The following is a 16,290-nucleotide window of genomic DNA, read 5'->3' as shown; positions in this document are numbered from 1 at the left end:
ATGGGAAAGACTGAACATGCTGAGCTTCTTTCTTGAGAAAGGAGAAGGCTGAGGGGTGACCTGATAGAGGTCTTTAAAATTATGAAGGGGTTCAGGAGGGTAGATGCAGAGAAAATGTTTCCTCGTTGGGGAGACCTAAAGTAAGGGCCAAAAATATAAGATAATCACTGATAAATCCAGTAGGAGAATTCAGCAGAAACGTTGTTACCCAGGGAGTGGTGAGAATGTGGAACACACTACCACAGGGAGTGGTTGAGGCGAATAGTGTAGATACATTTAAGGAGAAGTTCGATGGACACAAGAGAGGGAAGGGAATAGAAGCATATGTTCATAGTGAGATGACGAAGGATGGGAGGAGTCTTATGTGGAGCATAAAGACCAGCATTGACCAGTTGGGCCGATTAGCCTGTTTCTGTGCTGTAAATTCTAGGAAGTACCTTTCGAAATGCAGTTTCCTCACTGTGCTGATTGCTTTTTGCTAGGGGCAGCCTTTGTTTCTGACCTGGATGTCAAGCTGACTGGCGCTGACTCTCTCGGCCTAGCAGTTCTCCAAAGCCTACGCGCATTCCTGTGTTATGGACAGGTGTACGAGCTGTGGTGGAAAATGTCCGGGCATCGCACGGAGGAGCAGCCTAACGTGCAGCAGGCAGAGGGCGAGGAGGATCCCGAGGTGGACAGACCGCAGGCGAGGCTCGGGCCATCAGTCGATGTCTCCGGCCTTGCCGACACTGCGCAGGAACCCCTAACCACAGCCCGCGATCTCCTTGCCAGGTGCACCTGCCTCCTCTCACCTGACCACGCCAGACTTCAGGCCTTGCAGACACAGACGGACAATGTCCAGCGGGCAGTGGCAGAGTTGGTCAGCCAGCATCAGAGGCGAATGGCCGAGCCGGAGAAGACACAGGAAAGTGGACCCGAACCGGACCAGGGAGCTGAACCCAAACCCGAGCCAGCAGAAAACTCCACTTTAAACCATCGCAGTCCTGAACTTCCTTTGAGGTAAATCACTGTGTCAAATGATTACCTTGATTCTGGGACGAACGCGTTGTCCTAAGAGGACAGATTGAGTAGACTAGGCCTACATTCTCTGACATTTAGAGGAATGAGCAGTGTCCTCATTGAAATGCATAAAATCTGAGAGGGCTTGACAGGCTCGACACTGAGAGGCTGTTTCCCCCCTGGCTGGAGAGTTTAGAACTGGTGGTCATAGTCTCAGAACAAGGGAATGACCATTCCAGACTGAGCTGAGAAATGTCTCCACTCAGAGGGTTGTGAATCTTTGGAACTCTGTACCTCAGAGGGCTCCGGATGCTCAGTCATTGAGTATATTCAAGACAGAGATCGATTAGATTTTTAGGCATTAAGGAATATGGGGATAGGCTGGGAATGTGGAGTTGAGGTAGATGATTAACCGTGAACTCCTGTGAATAGCAGAAAAAAACCTTTTAAGATTGGCTACAAGAGCAGGTCAGAGGTTGGGAATCCTGCAGTGAGTAACTCACCTCCTGACTCCCAATGTCTGTCCACCATCGACAAGGCACAAGTCAGGAGTGTGATGGAATACTCTCCACTTGCCTGGATGAGTGCAGCTCCAACAACACTCAAGAAGCTCGACACCATTCAGGACAAAGCAGCCCACTTGATTGGCTCCCCAACCACAAACATTCACTCCCTCCACCACCGACACACAGTGGCAGCAGTGTGCACCATCTACAAAATGCACTGCAGCAACTCGCCAAGGCTCCTTAGACAGCATCTTCCAAACCCGCGACCTCTACCAACTAGAATGACAAAGAGCAGCAGATGCATGGGAACACCACCACCTGCAAGTTCCCGTCCAAGTCACACACCATTCTGACTTGGAACTATATCGCTGTTCCTTCACTGTGTCGCTGGGTCAAAATCCTGAAATTCCCCCTAAACAGCACTGTTGGTGTACCTACACCACATGGACTGTAGCGGTTCCAGAAGGCGGCTCACCGCCACCTTCTCGGAGGTAATTCGGGATGGTGCAACAATGCTGGCCTAGCCAGCGACACTCGTATCCCATGCACAATTTTTAAAAAAAAACTGTAAGAGTTCTCTCTGGGTCTGGGGCTTCCTAGTGCCTGGGCTCTGATACCCTCCAGTTTGACATGTGACAAAGAGCCAGTTGATCGGGGTACCAGAGGGACAGCTATCACTGTGGGACTGCTGTCCAACAGAAGTTGGCACTGTTGGACTAGTCAGGAGAAAAACTGATGGAAGAGATCGGGAAATAATAAAAAAACAAGTTTTTCTTTCTCTTGCCTCCACAGTAAGGAAGAGACGAGCTCCATGACAACTCTGATGGAGCAGTTACGTGACATCGCCCAACAGAAATCGGAGCTCGCAGAGTATGTGAAGGTACTAACATTCGACTTGTGTTTACGTAGGAAGTGTGGCAGCCAAGGTAGCACAGTGGCTATGTTACTGGACTAGTAATCCAGAGGCCTAGACTACTAATATTGAGACATGAGTTCAAATCCCATCACAGCAGCTGGGGAACTTAAATTCAATTCATTAAATAAATCTCAGTAATGGTGACCATGAAACTACTGAATTATCATTAAAAAAAACCCATCAGGTAAAGGAAATCTGCTGTCCTTACCTGGTCTGGCCTGCATGTGACTCCAGATTCACTGCAATACGGTGGACTGGCCTAGCAAGAACAAAACGCTCGCACTGTGGGAGTACCTACACCGCATGGACTGCAGTGGTTCAGGAAGGCAACTCCCCACCACCTTCTCAAGGGAAATTAAGGATGGGCAATAAATGCTGGCCTTGCCAGGGACACCCACTTCCTGTGAATGAATAAATAATACCAATTTACACAGATAGAAAAATAGGAGCAGGAGTAGGCCATTCGGCCCTTCGAGCCTGCACCACCATTCAATATAATCATGGCTGATCATCCAAACTCTGTACCCTGTTCCCGTTTTCTCCCCATATCCCTTGATCACATCAGCCCTAAAAACTATATCTAACTCTTTCTTGAATATGTTTAATGATTTGACCTCAACTGTTTTCTGTGGTAGAGAATTCCACAGGGTTCACCACTCTCTGGATGAAGAAATCCCTCCTCATTTCAGTCCTAAATGGCTTACCCCTTATCCTTAGACTGTGATCGCTGGTCCTGGACTCCCCCGCCATCGGGAACATCCTTCCTGCAACTAGTCTGTCCAGTCCTGTTAGAATTTTGTATGTTTCTATGAGATCCCCTCTCATTCTTCTAAACTCCAGTGAATACAAGCCTAATCGACCCAATCTCTCTTCATACATCAGTCCTGCCATCCCAGGAATCAGTCTGGTGAACCTTCACTATGCTCCCTTCATAGCAAGAACATCCTTCCTCAGATAAGGAGACCAAAACTGCACACAATACTCCAGATGTGGTCTCACCAAGGCCTTGTATAATTGCAGCAAGACATCCTTGCTCCTGTACTCGAATCCTCTCGCTATGAAGGCCAACATACCATTTGCCTTCTTAACTGCCTGCTGCACCTGCATGCTTACTTTCAGCGACTGGTGCACAAGGACACCCAGATCTTGCTGCACCTCCCCCTTTCCCAATCTATCACCGTTCAGATAATCTGCCTTTCTGTTTTTGCCACACTGTGAGGACCCACAAACAACAATGTGATAATGACCATATAATCTGTTTTTGTGTTGTTGATTGAGGGAGAACTGGGGCGAACCTCCCTGTTATTGTTTGAAATGGTGGCCGATAGATTTTATATATCCACCTGAGAGGGCAGGCAGAGCCTCGGTTTGACGTCTCACCTGAAAGACAGCACTTCTGACAGTGCAGCACACCCTCAGAACTGCACTGGGAGTGTCAGTCTGGATTTAGTGCTCACATCTCTGGAGTGGGGATTGAACTCACAACCTTCTGATTCCGAGGCGAGAGTGCTGCCCACTGAGTCATGACTGATGCAAAATTACTCTCTCCTTGTAACTAGTGTTTATGCTTGCATGGAGCATAAACAGCAGCACTGACCGGTTGGATCAAGTGGTCTGTTTTTGTGCTGTACGCTCTGTAACCAGCAGGCAGTGATTTGTATGGATTTATAAAATGGCCTGTGTGCGTGCACTCTACACCATGTTCCCTTTCTCGCCCCCCCCCCGTCCCAGCTAGTGACCAGTATTGTGCATTCTCTTCCAGTTTCACCCTTTCCCAGATGTTGTCGAGAGCAGTCTCGTCCTCCTCTCCATCGCCTCGCTCGATCCCTCTGTTCTACCCCGCGAACACCGAGACCAGGCCCTGACGCTAGCTCAGAGCTACGGTACAGCGAAGACTCATCAAAGAGCAGTGCAGAGATTCCTTCGGGAAACAGCGTGAAAAAGGGGAGACGTGTCGGGAATGACGCTATCGGGAGCCATGATTTGGAATGCCGGAGCAGGAGGGATCAAGGCGACTGTTGTCTCCTGATTTTTTTTTTAATCTTCTCCGATCGTTTTGGGAGGCGCTAATTTTAACCCTGAGGTTGTGAACAGACAGTGCTGAGTTATACGGCTGGCTGTGCTCAGTGATTCAATCTGGTGGGGGGAAGGGACAGAGAGACAGACAACGATGTACGAGTATTTAAAACAAAGGCAGTTCCTGTAATTTCACGGACTGCAGTCGCGAGCTGTTCTGGGTTAGACTGAGGGACCTGATTATTAATCCCAACACTCGGTCTCAGCCTTCAGGCATCTATTAGTTTATTAACCTCCTGCATTCTCACAAATTTCTAGATCTCTGGAATGTTGCAATGTAACTTGCAGGATTTCACCATTCTTTTAGTTCAGAATAAATGAGAATCACTCAACCTTTGTGTCTCCTTTCTCTATATCTCTCTCTTACTGTCTCCATCTCTCTCTCTCTGTCTCATTGTCTTTTCCTCTCTCTTTCTCTCTGCCTCTCTTTTTCTCTCTCTCACCTGCCCCCACCCCCACCCCCAGCATGCTAATTTGGGAGAGATTTCCTGGTGATTATTCTGTACAAATGCAGTTAATGCTGATTTGGAGCTGATTGACTAGCAGGAATCTCTCAATCCCGTTCGTAACATCAAGCTGCCTCTGCTCTTTCAGACGCTGACTGGTCTGTGGCTCATTTTCCTGAGCTTTCTATTTCTACTCTAAGCCCTGATTTCTTGTGTCAGTCGAGTGTCTGACACACAAGGAAACTCATTTCCCCCACTGAGTGCTTCCCAAACTAAACCACTGAGGAACCCAGGGAGGGTGTCTGCCCGATATAGAGCATGTCCACTCTCCTTACCCCGTTCGCTCAATCCAGCAAACTCGATCCTCGATAGCCAAACCTCTGCAACCCTTCTCTGTCCCCCTCTCTCCCCCTAGTGTGCGCAGGCTACCGCTGGGACCTAACCAAGTGAAGACTACTTAGCTAAGCTCCTGCTGCCCCTCCGGCCAATACGCCCATTAATTTACAGGGTCACCTGGAGTTCAATGGTAAAGAAAGTGGAAGTTGGATCAATGCAGGCCAGGCTTGACTGGTCAAGTCCAGGAGTGTGGCAGAGCTGATCAGATAGGGAATCTGAGCTTCCTGGTTCCTGGGCCAGAGCCCCCAGGGCAGTGATACAGTGTTAGCTGATGGAGAGACTGAGAATCTCAGCAGTGGATTAAAGGCCTTTCATTTTCGACACTGATACAGGAACGAGCGCCTTCATTGTCCTTTCGACGCTCTGTTGATGAAGTTACATTGCTGAATAGCTGACAGTAAATAGGATTGTTTTTTCTAATTTGTAACTAGGTTGTGAATATCATCTTTTTATATTAACAAAAATCAATAAAAGTTGTGGCACCATCAATCTGAAGTCTCTGTTCATCACTCCCACTTCATAGTCCTCGTCTATCAAGGTGCTGCAGGGAATGAGTTTGGGAGAGTCAGTGTTCGTTTTTGCTGGGTGTACATCAACAAACAGCCCCAGATTCAGTGACCAACTCAAAGGCCTCAATGCCACACTGGGCAGCTTTACTCTGTATCTAACCCTGTTTTTTTTTCCAAGGTGGCCTTTATACCCCAGGCTCCTTTTATATATTTTAGGTCGAGGGGACCTTTATTCCTCAGACCCCCTTTATATACATATTTATATTTTTAAAATAACTTAATTAAAAACAGATAAATAAACAAAAAACTCAAATTAAAATGCCATTCTCGGCGTCGACCATGCACTCCAGTCCCTGCGGTGCCCTCCGGTCGCGGAAGGCCTCAAGCGTACCGGTGGACACCGCATGCTCCTTCTCCAGGGACACCCGGGCGCGAATGTAACCTCGGAAGAGGGGCAGGCAATCAGGGAGGACGGACCACCCGAAGGCCCGCAGCCTAGACCTGTGAATTGCCACCTTGGCCAGGCCCAGGAGCAGACCGACGAGGAGATCCTCCTCCCGGTGTATCTAACCCCGTGTTGTACCTTTGCTGGGAGTGTTTGGGACAGTGTAGAGGGAGCTTTACCCTGTATCTAACCCCATTTTTTTCTTTTAAGGTGGCCTTTATACCCCAGGCCCCTTTTATATATTTTATGTCAAAGAACAAAGATAATTACAGCACAGGAACAGGCCCTTCGGCCCTCCAAGCCTGCGCCGATCCAGATCCTCTCTCTAAACATGTCGCCTATTTTCTAAGGTTCTGTATCTCTTTTCTTCCTGCCCATTCATGTATCTGTCTAGATACATCTTAAAAGACTCCATCGTGCCCGCGTCTACCACCTCCGCTGGCAATGCGTTCCAGGTGCCCACCACCCTCTGCGTAAAGAACTTTCCACGCATATCCCCCCTAAACATTTCCCCTTTCACTTTGAACTCGTGTCCTCTAGTAATTGAAACCCCCACTCTGGGAAAAAGCCTCTTGCTATCCACCCTGTCTATACCTCTCATGATTTTGTACACCTCAATCAGGTCCCCCCTCAACCTCCGTCTTTCTAATGAAAATAATCCTAATCTACTCAACCTCTCTTCATAGCTAGCGCCTTCCATACCAGGCAACATCCTGGTGAACCTCCTCTGCACCCTCTCCAAAGCATCCACATCCTTTTGATAATGTGGCGACCAGAACTGTACGCAGTATTCCAAATGTGGCCGAACCAAAGTCCTGTACAACTGTAACATGACCTGCCAACTCTTGTACTCAATGCCCCGTCCGATGAAGGAAAGCATGCCGTTGCCTTCTTGACCACTCTATTTACCTGCGTTGCCACCTTCAGGGAACAATGGACCTGAACACCCAAATCTCTCTGGACATCAATTTTCCCCAGGACTGTTCCATTTACTGTATAGTTCACTCTTGAATTGGATCTTCCAAAATGCATCACCTCGCATTTGCCCTGATTGAACTCCATCTGCCATTTCTCTGCCCAACTCTCTAATCTATCTATATTCTGCTGTATTCTCTGACAGTCCCCTTCACTATCTGCTACTCCACCAATCTTAGTGTCGTCTGCAAACTTGCTAATCAGTCCACCTATACTTTCCTCCAAATCATTAATGTATATCACAAACAACAGTGGTCCCAGCACGGATCCCTGTGGAACACCACTGGTCACACGTCTCCATTTTGAGAAACTCCCTTCTACTGCTACTCTCTGTCTCCTGTTGCCCAGCCAGTTCTTTATCCATCTAGCTAGTACACCTTGGACCCCAAGCGCCTTCACTTTCTCCATCAGCCTGCCATGGGGAACCTTATCAAACGCCTTACTGAAGTCCATGTATATGACATCGACAGCCCTTCCCTCATCAATCAACTTTGTCACTTCCTCAAAGAATTCTATTAAGTTGGTAAGACATGACCTTCCCTGCACAAAACCATGTTGCCTATCACTGATGAGCCCATTTTCTTCCAAATGGGAATAGATCCTATCCCTCAGTATCTTCTCCAGCAGCTTCCCTACCACTGACGTCAGGCTCACCGGCCTTTATTCCTCAGGCCCCCTTTATACATTTTTTATGTCGAGGGGGCCTTTATTCCTCAGGCCCCCTTTATATACACACTTATATTTTTAAAATAACTTTATTAAAACCAGATAAATAAACAAAAAAACTCAAATTAAAATGCCATTCTCGGCGTCAACGATGCACTCCAGTCCCTGCGGTGCCCACCGGTCGCGGAAGGCCTCAAGCGTACCGGCGGACACCGCATGCTCCTTTTCCAGGGACACCCGGGCGCGAACGTAACCGCGGAAGAGGGGCAGGCAATCGGGGAGGACGGACCCCCCGACGGCCCGCAACCTGGACCTGTGAATTGCCACCTTGGCCAGGCCCAGGAGCAGACCGGCGAGGAGATCCTCCTCCCGGTGTATCTAACCCCGTGTTGTACCTTTGCTGGGAGTGTTTGGGACAGTGTCGAGGGAGCTTTACCCTGCATCTAATCCTTTTTTTTTTTTGTGGCCTTTATACCCCAGGCCCCTTTTATATATTTTATGTCGAGGGGGCCTTTATTCCTCAGGCCCCCTTTATATACACACTTATATTTTTAAAATAACTTTATTAAAACCAGATAAATAAACAAAAAAACTCAAATTAAAATGCCATTCTCGGCGTCGACGATGCACTCCAGTCCCTGCGGTGCCCACCGATCGCGGAAGGCCTCAAGCGTACCGGCGGACACCGCATGCTCCTTTTCCAGGGACACCCGGGCGCGAACGTAACCGCGGAAGAGGGGCAGGCAATCGGGGAGGACGGACCCCCCGACGGCCCGCAACCTGGACCTGTGAATTGCCACCTTGGCCAGGCCCAGGAGCAGACCGACGAGGAGATCCTCCTCCTGGTGTATCTAACCCCGTGTTGTACCTTTGCTGGGAGTGTTTGGGACAGTGTAGAGGGAGCTTTACCCTGCATCTAATCCTTGTGCTGTACCTGTCCTGGGAGTGTTTGGTGGTGGACAGTAGTGGTGGTGTAGTGGTATTATCACTGGACGAGTAACCCAGAGACCCAGGGTATTTCTCTTGGGCCATGGGTTCGAATCCCACCACAGCAGAAGGTGGAATTTGAATTTAATTAATAGATCTGGAATTAAAAAGCTAGCCAAATGATGGCCATGAAACCATTGTCGATTGTTGTAAAAACCCATCTTGTTCACTAATGTTCTTTAGGGAAGGAAATCTGCTGTTCTTACCTGGTCTGGCCTACATGTGACTCCAGACCCACAGCAATGTGGTTAATTCTCACATGCCCTCTGAAATGGCCTAGCAAGCCACTCAGTTGTACCTAACTGCTACGAAGTCAATAAAAAGGAATGAAACCGGACGGACCACCCGGCATCGACCTAGGCACCGGAAACGACAACGGCAAACCCAACCCTGTCGACCCTGCAAAGTCCTCCTTACTAACATCTGGGGGCTTGTGCCGAAGTTAGGAGAGCTGTCCCACAGACTAGTCAAGCAACAGCCTGACATAGTCATACTCACGGACTCATACCTTCAGACTATGTCCCAGACACTGCCATCACCATCCCCGGGTATGTCCTGTCCCACTGGCGGTACAGACTCACCAGAGGTGGTGGCACAGTGACACAGTGGTTAGCACTGCAGCCTCACAGCTCCAGGGACCCGGGTTCGATTCTGGGTCCTGCCTGTGTGGAGTTTGCAAGTTCTCCCTGTGTCTGCGTGGGTTTTCTCCGGGTGCTCCGGTTTCCTCCCACAAGCCAAAAGACTTGCAGGTTGATAGGTAAATTGGCCATTATAAATTGTCACTAGTATAGGTAGGTGGTAGGGAAATATAGGGACAGGTGAGGATGTTTGGTAGGAATATGGTAGTGTGGGATTAGTATAAATGGGTGGTTGATGGTCGGCACAGACTCGGTGGGCCGAAGGGCCTGTTTCAGTGCTGTATCTCTCTAATCTAATCTACAGTAGGGAGGGAGTTGCCCTGGGAGTCCTCAACATCGACTCCGGACCCCATGAAGTCTCATGGCATCAGGTCAAACATGGGCAAGTTAACCTCCAACTGATTCCCACCTACCGCCCTCCCTCAGCTGATGACTCAATACTACTCCATGTTGAACACCACTTGGAGGAAGCACTGAGGGTGGCAAGGGCACAGAATGTACTCTGGGTGGGGGATTTCAATGTCCATCACCAAGAGTGGCTCGGTGGCACCACTACTGACCGATCTGGCCCAGTCCTAAAGGACATAGCTGCTAGACTGGGTATGCGGCAGGTGGTAGGGGAACCAACACGAGGGAAAAACATATTTGACCTCATCCTCACCAATCTGCCTGCCGCAGATGCATCTGTCCATGACAGTATTGGTAGGAGTGCACAGTCCTTGTGGAGACAAAGTCCCACCTTCACATTGAGGATACCGTCCATCGTGTTGTGTGGCACTATCACCGTGCTAAATGGGATAGATTTCGAACAGATCTAGCAATGCAAAACTGGGCATCCATGAGGTGCTGTGGGCCATCAGCAGCAGCAGAATTGTACTCATCCACAATCTGTAACCTCATGGCCTGGCATATCCCCCACTCTACCATTACCATCAAGCCAGGAGACCAACCCTGGTTCAATGAGGAGTGCCGGAGGGCATGCCAGGAGCAGCACCAGGCATACCTCAAAATGAGGTGTCAACCTGGTGAAGCTACAACACAGGACTATCTGCGTGCCAAACTGCGTAAGCAGCATGCGATAGAGCTAAGCGATCCCATAAACAACGGATCAGATCTAAGCTCTGCAGTCCTGCCACATCCAGCCATGAATGGTGGTGGACAATTAACTAACTGGAGGAGGTGGCTCCACAAATATCCCCATCCTCAATGATGGGGGAGCCCAGCACATCAGTGCGAAAGATAAGGCTGAAGCATTTGCAACAATCTTCAGCCAGAAGTGCCGAGTTGCTGATCCATCTCGGCCTCCTCTTGAAGTCCCCAGCATCACAGATGCCAGACTTCAACCAATTCTATTCACCCCGCGTGATATCAAGAAATGACTGAAGGCACTGGATACTGCAAAGGCTATGGGCCCTGACAATATTCTGGCAATAGTTTTGAAGACCTGTGCTCCAGAACTTGCCGCGCCCCTAGCCAAGCTGTTCCAGTACAGCTACAACACTGGTATCTACCACGCAATGTGGAAAATTGCCCAGGTATGTCCTGTACACAAAAAGCAGGACAGGTCCAAACCAGCCAATTACTGCCCCATCAGTCTACTCTCAATCATCAGTAAAGTGATGGAAGGTGTCATCAACAGTGCCATCAAGCGGCACTTGCTTAGCAATAACCTGCTCAGTGACGCTCAGTTTGGGTTCCGCCAGAGCCACTCAGCTCCCGACCTCATTGCAGCCTTGGTTCAAACATGGACAAAGGATTGAACTCGAGGTGAGGTGAGAGTGACTGCCCTTGACATCAAGGCAGCATTTGACTGAGTATGGCATCAAGGAGCCCTAGCAAAACTGAGGTCAATGGGAATCAGGGGGAAAACCCTTCACTGACTGGAGTCATACCTAGCGCAAAGGAAGATGGTTGTGGTTGTTGGAGGTCAATCATCTGAGCTCCAGGACATCACTTCAGGAGTTCCTCAGGGTAGTGTCCTCGGCCCAACCATCTTCAGCTGCTTCATCAATGACCTTCCTTCAATCATAAGGTCAGAAGTGGGGATGTTCGCTGATGATTGCACAATGTTCAGCACCATTCACGACTCCTCAGATACTGAAGCAGTCCATGTAGAAATGCAGCAAGACCTGGACAATATCCAGGCTTGGGCTGATAAGTGGCAAGTAACATTCGCGCCACACAAGTGCCAGGCAATGACCATCTCCAACAAGAGAGAATCTAATCATTTCCCCTTGACATTCAACGGCATTACCATTGCTGAATCCCCCACTATCAACATCCTAGGGGCTACCATTGACCAGAAGCTGAACTGGAGTAGCCGTATAAATACCATGGCTACAAGAGCAGGTCAGAGGCTAGGAATCCTGAGGCAAGTAACTCACCTCCTGACTCCCCAAAGCCTGTCCACCATCTACAAGGCACAAGTCAGGAGTGTGATGGAATACTCTCCATTTGCCTGGATGGGTGCAGCTTCAACAACACTCAAGAAGCTCGACACCTTCCAGGATAAAGCAGCCCGCTTGATTGGCACCCCATCTCCAAACATTCACTCCCTCCACCACCGATGCACAGTGGCAGCAGTGTGTACCATCTACAAGATGCACTGCAGCAACACACCAAGGCTCCTGAGACAGCACCTTCCAAACCCGCGACCTCTACCAACTAGAAGGACAAGGGCAGCAAATACATGGGAACACCACCACCTGCAAGTTCCTCTCCAAGTCACACACCATCCTGACTTGGAACTATATCGCCGTTCCTTCACTGTCGCTGAGTCAAAATCCTGGAACTCCCTTCCTAACAGCACTGTGGGTGTACCTACCCGAAATGGACTGCAGCGATTCAAGAAGGCAGCTCCCCACCACCTTCTCAAGGGCAATTAGGGATGGGCAATAAATGCTGGCCTGGCCAGTGACGCCTGCATCCCATGAATGAATAAAAAAATGGACAGTGTAGAGGGAGCTTTACTCTGTATCTAATCCCCGTGCTGTACCTGTCCTGGGAGTGTTTGATGGTGGACAGTGTAGAGGGAGCTTTACTCTGTATCTGACCCATTTAATTTTCATTCCTTGGAGCTGTTCTATGTAAATACAGCACTGAGCGCAGAATTCAGCCTATTGGACCAGTTTGGTTCCCAGGACTCATCCTTGTGTTGGGTTGAATGATGGGAGATAAATGCTGTAATTTACCTATGAACTCAGTGAGGTCATGACCGCTGATGACCAGCAGTGACTTCTGCAACATTCCCCCTGGCAGGTTGACCCTTTCAGGGGAGGAGAAACTGGTTGAATATCTTTATTTGGGGGGGGGGGGGCGGGGGGTGTTGGAGCTTGTGACGAATATTTTAATAAATTTTAATATCGGCACAGATATGATCCTGTATAATTAATTACCTGTGGCTGTACAGAACAGAACATGTGCCGCTTTCTTCAGCAGCATCTTGGGGCTTTTGGACAGATTTTGCATTAAACCAAATATTGACAGTGCAGCAAAGATTACAAATAAGCCACCAGTAATATTTGCATATCATTGTGGAGGTGGTCACTAGATGGCAGTGACACAGTAGGTTTCCAGCTCAATCTCTGCAAATGTCAACACCTCACATTTATCTGGAGTCTTTAAGGTAGTGAAAGATTCCATAAGTGCTTCATGGGGTGTAATCAGACAGTTTGACGCTGCATCACCTGGGGAGATATTAGGACAGGTGACCAAAAGCTTGGTCAAAGTGGTAGGTTTGAGGAGTGTGTTAAAGCAGGAGAGAGAGGTAGAGGGGTTTAGGAAGGAAATTCCAGAGCTTAGGGTGAAAGCACCAATGATGGAATGAAGGAAATCGTGGCTGTACAAGAGGCTATAATCGGAGGAAGGCAGAGATCTCAGAGGGTTGTGGGCTGAATGAGGCTAGAGGAGATTACAAAGGTAGGGACGGGCAAGGCCATGGAGGGGGGGTGGAGGATTTGAAAACGAGGATGAGAGTTTTAAACTTGAGGCATTGCCAGACCAGGAGCCAGTGTAGGTCAGCGAGCGCAGTGGGTGATGGGTGAACGGGAAACACTGGCAGCTGCCCAGGTCCTGGTATCATCCAACACTACTCTGTTTGTCATCTGTCCAGATTTGGGCGGCACAGTGGCGCAGTGGTTAGCACCGCAGCCTCACAGCTCCAGCGACCCGGGTTCAATTCTGGGTACTGCCTGTGTGGAGTTTGCAAGTTCTCCCTGTGTCCGCGTGGGTTTTCGCCGGGTACTCCGGTTTCCTCCCACCACCAAAAGACCTGCAGGTTGATAGGTAAATTGGCCATTATAAATTGCCCCTAGTATAGATAGGTGGTTGGAGAATATAGGGACAGGTGGGGATGTGGTAGGAATATGGGATTAGTGTAGGATTAGTATAAATGGGTAATTGATGATCGGCACAGACTCGGTGGGTCGAAGGGCCTGTTTCAGTGCTGTATCTCTAAATAAATAAATAAATCTGTGCAGGCCAACGTGAACTTTGAAGGAATCTGTTTGTACAAAAGGGCTATTCAGGATGTGGGAACAGTTTGGCACAAGAAGCTATTGAGGGAGTAACAAGGACACTATTTAACAGGGAGAACTGGATAAACATGTGGGTGAGGAAAAGGTATTCAAGGGGACAGGGAAAGAGCAGGGGGAGGAGACTAGTGGCTGTGGAGTGACAATGGGATCCTCCTGTGCTGAAATTTGCATTGGCTTCGCAATAGACCCCTGCTTGGGAGGAATGAATTGGATAATTGGGACTGAGTTTGTATCATGGAGATAACCCAATTAAATGGAAGGCTTGATGCAAGGGAACAGAGGGGTACAATGGGAGTTAGGGCAGGGGGAGGAAGAGGGGTAATTAAAATGAGGGGAGGCTCGTGTGGAATAGAAACATTGGGTGGGATTGATCTGTTCTTGCACTGCAGAATTCTGAATCCAGCAGCGGGAAGGAAAACACTCTGAGCACAACTTAAAGATTTCTCTGTCTGCACTTCACATAAGCAGTGTAATTTAGGAGGAGGTGTGGATTGTGGTACAGCTTTGCACACCGTTCCCTTGGCAGCTGGGCTGTTTTTATTTCTTAATGGGCTGTTATTCCTCACCTATCATTTCAAACTCTTAATGAGTGAGAATGCAGCACGACACACATAGTGAACTGACCACTAATAGCCTGCTTCTGGACTAAGAGCCGAATTTCAGCTGAAGCTGCTCTCCGTGTCTGTGACTCAGCCACCAGGAATTGCACCCATCTCCTCCTCGTTTGCCCCTTGAGAAGGCGGCAAGTCACCTTCTTAGAGAATTATCGAACAGGACAGCACAGAAGGAGCCCATTTGGCCCATCAAGTCTGTGCCAGTTCTTTCAAGAAGCAACCCAGTTAGTCACGCTCCCCCACTCTCTCTCATATCCCTGCAATCTTTTTCTCCTTCGAGTATTCGACTTAACCTGCTGCAGTCCTGTGGGGTGAAGTGGCTACCCACACGTCCAACCGCACAGGCAGGCGGGCCGCTCGGCTAAAAGCCTGATGGGAAATATGGCCAAAAGTGCAGCAGCTACCCCCACCCCCCCCCCACCCAATCCTGTTAACAGGAGTGCCCAGCCCAAAGTGTGCCCGAACATTCCAGTACCCCTTCACTCTGTTAATTGCCTCCCATTGATGACATCATTGAAAACAGGGTGAAAAGGTTCACTCGTACTCTGCTGCCAGCCAGCACTACCTCCTCACCTCCCTCATCAAACATTATTCATTCTGGAGATGTGGGCATCGCTGGCAAGGCCGGTATTTATTGCCCATCGCTAGTTGCCCGCTGAGAAGATGGTGGTGAGCTGCCTTCTTGAACCGCTGCAGCCCATGTCATGTTAATCTTTGTGGTGGTTTGAGAACATATAAACACATAGCACAGGGGCAGGATTAAGCCATACGAGTTCACAACCCCCCTCCCCCCCCCCCCCCCCCTCCCCTGTCAGGCAGTTCAGAGGAGATTTACTAGATTGATACAAAAACAAAAAGTGCTGGAAATACTCAGCAGGGGGTCTGGCAGCATCTGTGGAGAGAGCAGAGTTAACGTTTCAGGTCTGTGACCTTTCATCAGGTTCAGTAACTTCAGAGCATGACTGGTGTTTTTTTAATATTTTATTTTTTAACCATGTGCCTGCTTTTCAGGTAGACAGAGCTGCTCATTATTCTGCTATTCACACTCTCTTTGGACTAATACCTTGTCTTTCACCACAAACATTAACACACACTTTGCCTTTGTTATTTAATCTCTCCTGCCCTATCAAACACCTTCCCCATTGTTCTCTCCCACACCCCCTCCCTTCACTAGCTTAAAACCTCATTCTTTTCTTACCTTTGCCAGTTCTGATGAAAGGTTCCAGACCTGAAACGTTAACTTTGCTTCTCTCTCCACTGACGCTGCCTGACCTGCTGAGTTTTTCCAGCACTTTTTGTTTTTGTTTCAAGATTTCCAGCATCTGCAGTATTTTGCTTTTATTTTACTAGATTGATACCTGGCATGAGCAGGTTATCTTATGAGGAAAGGTTGGGCAGACTGGGCTTGTTTTCACTGGAGTTTAGAAGAGTGAGGGGAGATTTGTTTGAAATATATAAGTCACTGAGACCTAACATGCAGGTGCAGCAAGCAATTAAGAAGGCTAATGGTATGTTAGCCTTTATCGCAAGAGGATTTGGGTAGCATAGAAGCATAGAAAATAGGAGCAGGAGTAGGCCATTC

General features: G+C 48.7%; 1 protein-coding gene across 1 annotated transcript in view; it reads left to right on the top strand.

The window, feature by feature from the left end:
- Window positions 1-5,828, top strand: part of gemin5 (gem (nuclear organelle) associated protein 5) — a 59,606-nt gene extending 53,778 nt beyond the window's left edge. Inside the window, exons 26-28 of the mRNA XM_068044067.1 lie at window positions 483-999; window positions 2,298-2,385; window positions 4,184-5,828. Of these exons, the coding sequence (XP_067900168.1) occupies window positions 483-999; window positions 2,298-2,385; window positions 4,184-4,360 (782 nt within the window). The 3' untranslated portion in view covers window positions 4,361-5,828. The remainder of the gene's footprint in view (window positions 1-482; window positions 1,000-2,297; window positions 2,386-4,183) is intronic.
- The last annotated feature ends 10,462 nt before the right edge of the window (window positions 5,829-16,290 follow it).

The sequence above is a fragment of the Heterodontus francisci genome, chromosome 12 (assembly GCF_036365525.1).
Source record: "Heterodontus francisci isolate sHetFra1 chromosome 12, sHetFra1.hap1, whole genome shotgun sequence".
NCBI classification, from domain to species: Eukaryota; Metazoa; Chordata; class Chondrichthyes; order Heterodontiformes; family Heterodontidae; genus Heterodontus; species Heterodontus francisci.
This window is presented reverse-complemented; position numbering and strand designations above follow the sequence as displayed.